This window comes from Trypanosoma theileri, assembly GCF_002087225.1.
Source record: "Trypanosoma theileri isolate Edinburgh chromosome Unknown TM35_Tth_36_V1, whole genome shotgun sequence".
Classification (NCBI taxonomy): Eukaryota; Euglenozoa; class Kinetoplastea; order Trypanosomatida; family Trypanosomatidae; genus Trypanosoma; species Trypanosoma theileri.
In genome coordinates, this window is record NW_021639878.1 from 160008 (window position 1) to 165752 (window position 5745).

At 37.9% G+C, this 5745-nt stretch overlaps 2 protein-coding genes across 2 annotated transcripts; both read left to right on the forward strand.

The window, feature by feature from the left end:
• Positions 1–290: 290 nt before the first annotated feature.
• Positions 291–2660, forward strand: TM35_000361590 (uncharacterized protein; the record flags this gene model as incomplete). The annotated part of the gene is made up of 1 exon (XM_029029344.1): positions 291–2660. The coding sequence occupies one exon, from the start codon at positions 291–293 to the stop codon at positions 2658–2660; it is 2370 nt and encodes a 789-aa protein (XP_028879365.1).
• An 897-nt stretch (positions 2661–3557) lies between these two features.
• Positions 3558–5156, forward strand: TM35_000361600 (sodium stibogluconate resistance protein; the record flags this gene model as incomplete). The annotated part of the gene is made up of 1 exon (XM_029029345.1): positions 3558–5156. One exon carries the CDS (start codon positions 3558–3560, stop codon positions 5154–5156), a length of 1599 nt encoding a protein of 532 aa, XP_028879366.1.
• Positions 5157–5745: the final 589 nt, after the last annotated feature.

Genomic DNA, 5745 nt, shown 5'->3' on the forward strand with positions numbered 1-5745 from the left:
TTTTCCTTTCTTTTTTTTTTCTATTTTTCTTGCCCTTCTCATACTTTATATATATATATATATATATATATAGTGGCAAAAGGAACTCTTTGTTTTCAACACATATAATATATATTAAAGGAGGCCTCTACCGAATAGGATCCAGTAGCGCACCACTAGTAGCAAGAGTATCATTTGGTGTTTATTCCTTTTTAATACTGGTAGAGAAGCCAACCAAAACACACAATAATAATAATAAATAATAATAATAATAATAATAATAACAAAAGGAAAACAAAAAGAAATAATAAATGACGATATCTCCTTTAGCGTTTGCGTGGGTTTCCGCACATCTTAAACGTCGTGGACTGCCGTGTAAAGACGACATTAAACCAGTCAATCAGTTTGAACATTCAACTAAAACAGTACAAAGTGAATCCTTTACCACTACCGTTTCCAGTTCTTCTTCCTCTTATAATAATAATAATAATGATAATAATAATAATGATAATAATAATGATAGTAAAATACGGAATTCATTGCCTCCACGAGATGAGATACTCGCTTTGCTTGGACACCGTCTTCTCTCAAGTGAGCCGGCACGGTTAGTGACGAGTCAAGAAGTGGATGACGTTATGAAAGGTAAAGAGAGAAGAAGAAATAACAGCAGCAATGGTGAGAGTGAGAATTCCAATTCAAATCCACAGAGAAATTCTCCACAACGTGTGGCCTCTGGAGTAATTAAATTTGTCGAACAACAAATGGAACGAGTGTCGGTGATGAATGGATCTGCACATGCCTGTTTTGTACTCCACACCGTATTGACAGCATGTGTACGGCATGCCCTTCGCTTTAGTCGAATGACCGCATCTACTTCTACTACTTCTACTTCTACTTCTAATCATATGGATAATACTCTTGATAAGATGAGAGATGAAGTTTTGGCTTCTCCACATATTGACTTTACATGGTCGCGTAAATTGGCTGCAGAACACCTTGTAGAAGTAGCGAGGGATGCTGCGGTACAAAAGAAATTACGTTCACTATTATGGAAGACAGTAGATAAGGAACATAAACGAATTTTACAGGCAGCGACTACACTGTATAGAGAGAAGGTGGATGAAATGATGAGATTTGGTGTGGATGAGAGTGAAGTTCAGCAGTTGTTTGGAATACCAAAGGAAGTTGTAAATGCAGCTCATGATTTACTTCGTGCCTGTACATCTATACAAGATATACACAACTATCAACATCAATCACAACAACTCTTATCTTTTTCAAGTGATCGTCATTTTAGTTTTATTTCATCATCTCCACAATTTGCCTCCTTTTTGAAAGAATGGGCCACTACAGTCAGTGAGCAGCAATATCATTTACTGCAGAGAGGAAGAAGAGAGGAATTAAATACATTATTATTATCATCATCACCCGAGGAGGCTTTAAAACAACAGTGGATTTCTCTATTTGTGGATATGGTTCGTGTACGAATGGCTGTTGGAGTATTATTACAGTTTGAAATCCTCGCCAGACGCTGCGCAACAGTTGGTAAAGAGCAGAAAAAGAAAGAAAAAGAAAAAGAAAAAGAAGAAGAGGAAAAACTAAAAGAAGAAGAGGGAGATATATTAATATTAGCACAGGAGTTGTGTTCTTTAGCCACTACAGCGGGATCCCGTGCGTTGGAAACACCACATCATCTCAAACGGTTTTCAATGTTCTTTCGTATTTCTGTACAGTCTATAGATGGAGTGGAGAGGAATAAAGATCTTCATGCGATAAAGCCGCCTTATTCTTCACTCAAGTCTGTATTTGCCGCCATGTCTCTTGCAGAACCCAATATGGAGAAGGAATTCATTCCTCATCAGAAGAAGAAGAAGAAAAAGAATAAGGATAAGAAAAATAATTCAGACATTTTATTGGATTCATCACTTTCTTCTGAAAAAAGAGAAACTGAAACGATTGGACCGCAAAAGAAGGCGTTATTAATGGAGGATGATTTACTTATGCAAACCATCATGTCATTACGGCCGCCTGGCGATAATAATCACAACTCTCTCAACACTCCCACAAACACTTCTTCCACTTTAGTCAAAAAAGTGAAGAAAGCCAATAAAAGTTCAGTAAAAGATGTGGAAAAAATACAATCCTCATCTCCGATAACGTGGCACTTTCGCTGTTGTACTTCACCCACTGGAGCTTCTTTTAATGCCACAACGGCTATTCCTTGTGGGACAGGTGAGAGAAAAGTGGAATTGTTGCGACCCTCACGATATGTACCGTGGCCCTTTACATTAGAAGCCATCGTAAAGAATGAGAATAAAAATGTGAGTGAATTTAATCATAATCATAATGATAATAATGATGAGGCTAACAAGAATAATAAAAACACTAATAGTGAGAAATGGATGTCTGTCAATCTTGATAAGGTGCCTGAGAAATTCACATATCCTGCTACCGGCTTAACTGTATGGATGCGTTATCATAATCCCACGTGGATGACATCCACCGCCTCTTCTTCTTCTTCTTTCACATCTCTTGATCTTCAGCATACATCGCAGTTGCAGAGGCTTCTGGAGGGTTCTGGTGGGCGACTTATGTCAATGAATGGCTGTCCAGCTGAGAAGATTTCGTCGTTGATGCGAATTGTGCGGCGAGGTGTAAGGCTTGTGGTGCGTTTTCGATAAACAACGGTGTGCGTATATGTGTACATGCATTTTGTTATTTTGGTTTATTATTATTATTATTATTATTATTATTATTATTATTATTATTATTCCTGGTTTACGGTCTCAACACAGATACACAAAAAACATATCCTTGATAGTTGTTATGTCTTTTTTTCTTTTTTCTTTTTCTCTGTGTGGGTAGAGGTTATTTACCTCTTGTTTTTTTATTTCTTTTTTTTCCCCAACCTTGAATTTTGTGTGTTTTTTCTTTTTTTGTTTTTTTTTGTTTTAAAATTGAATATGTCTTTGTGTTTACATAATGGTTTTTTTTTACATTTACTTTTTCTTCTTTTTTTTCTTCTTCCTTTTCTATATCGTTTTATGCCTGTGTATTATTTTCACAGCAAAACTCTTCTACTCTCTTTTTTTTTCACTCATTCTCTCTGTGGATTTGAGTGAAGTTCTCTGAGAGAGAAAGGCAATACCCTCAACAAGGAAAAGAAATCTCATCAAGGGAAATATAAAAGCTTACTCTTATTATTATTCCTCTTATTATTATTATTTGTTATCAAGAAGGGGGCGATAGTTAGAGAGCAAATCCCATTTTACAATCAATACCAGTGGCGAAAGAGAAAAAAGAGAAAAAAACAGCCAATAGTAAAAAAAAAAAAAAAAAGTTTTTAAAAAAATATAGGCAAATAAACACCCCCCCAAAAAAAGAATAAATAGACGATATTGCATATTCGAACAAGTCGACATCTGAAGACTAGGTAAAGAAGGAAAGAACGAAGAAGAAAAGAAAAAAAACCAAAAAAAAAAACCAACAAACCCATCAATTGAAAGAAGGCACATCAAGTAAGAACAACTACAAACAGCAATAAATACGGAAACAAAGAAAAGAAGAAAGAAAACTCAATGGGCTCTGGAGCATCAGCAGAAGAACACCGTCATTCACGGTTGTTCCGCGAAGGCTATAAGGCCCTACTGGAGGGTCGCTACACATATGCAGAGATTTATTACGATCAGGCGATTGAGCGACACGAGGGACACGCATTCTGGTCTCGTATCGACAATTTTATTGAGTGGGAGCGTAAACCAGATAAGGGCGAACGAAAGAAAGTGGATGGAAAGAACGAAAGCTCCACCACTGCGCCACCCTCACGAGATGAACAGCAATCCTCATCCCAACAAGAACAAGAAGAAAAGAAGGAAGAAGATGATGTAATAAAACCCACAGATGAAGAAATGAGTGATGGAGAAGGAAAAGAAATGGAGGAACAATCTAATGTACTGGAATTCCCCTTAGACGGTCGTCTGATCACTGTATTGGAGTATCTGCAACTCCGTGCGGATATTGCGGATTCCTATATGCTTGCCGGTCGACTGGAAGAAGCAGCTCCACATGTGGATTATATTTCCATCCATACAGAGGCAGCAATGCGGTGTCTGCAAATCGCCCGAGATAAAGCCGCCGGAGAGGAAAATAATGGCGGTAATGCAAATCCACTGGATAATTTGAATGCGGGTGGTAATCAACGCCGTCCACGGTTAGGGATGATGACGGAAGACCCTGAACGGGATTCTATTCTTGATTGTCTCGATCAACACCTGCGACTTCATTGGGTTTCCTCCACGGCGAATGGTGTTTATATTGCCTTTGAACGCTTCCGTGGTGGACAAGGTGAGAAGAAACGTAAGAAGGAATTGGATGCCGCCGTTCTCACATGTTTACGTGTGGAAGAGGCGTTATTTAATTTCGCCAGACGCCGTGCAAAGAGTTTAACAAATGCTGTTGTATTAAGTTTCCTGGAGGCTCTTATTGAAGACTTGGACGCCGACTCCTCCTGCAGTTCTGAACCAGAAGAACGTAATTCCAAACGCACAAAGAGTAAGAATAAACTCCGCGGTGGATCCGTTGATGAGACTCCGAATAAAGGTAATAACACCAGTGTGTCGAATAACAAATCTATGGGAAATCGCAGTATGGCGGATGCCTCTGTGATGGAGCCAAAAGAAGCCGTTAATCCAATGATCATTCGTCTACAAATTCTCCCCGATCGTAAAATGATGTGCCGAAGTGTACCGGCCCCTCAACAGGGAGCGGCATTACGACACGTGCCGTGGATGGATGAAGAGATCCGCCGCGTGGTGCCGGGAACAAATTATCATCTTGAGATTCAATGCGGTATGGTGGATGATAAACGAAAGAAACAACTCCAAAAGAGGGCTTTAAAGTTTATTGTTCAAACCAAATGCGATTATAATGATCGTGTCCTGTTGGGAAAGAGTTTTGATGAGGAGAATGCTCTTTTACTTTTCCCTGTTTTGTTAATTCAGGCGGATGTGCAGTTGGAGCTCGGCGCGGCGACGAAAGGCATTCAGGCACTTGATTTGGTGGACAAACTGGCGACGCAGTTGTATGGAATGGAGTCGTTGGAGCGGCAGAGTCTCATGCGGCGGGTGACGGAGTGCCGTAAACGCGGTGGAGCTCTCTTTATGATGTTTGAGGATTAGGTTTTGAAGTCACTGTTGTTGTTTTTCTTTCTTTGTGTCTGTTTTTGTGTGTGTTTTTTTCTCTTTTTCTTTTCTTTTTTTTTTTTTAATGTGCTCTTGAAATAATAATAATAATAATACTTAAAAAAAAGAAAATGTCTCTCCCCGTGTTGTTGCGATTGCGTCTATTTGTGTCTATCAGTCTGGGTGTCCATATATATATATATATATATATATGGGTGTATGTATGTAAATGTCTCTCTGCCTCTCTGTATATATATATATATATATATAGACAAGGTAGAGAGAGAAGGGGAGAGAAAAAGGATAAAAAAGAAGGAAAAGACTACTTAAAATATCATGTACGAAAACTGTACGAAAGTGAACGACTGTATAGTATTGGAGAATAAAAAAAAAGGAAAAAAAAAAAGCATTCTCATGTATGTAATATAAAATGTAATGTCAATGTATGTATGTATGTATGAAAAAAAAAAAGGAAAGAAAAATAAATGGAATACCAATTTATAAAGAAAAATAGTTTAGTTCTTCACTGGAAATTGCTTCATTTACTAACACACACAGATATATATATATATATATATATATATAT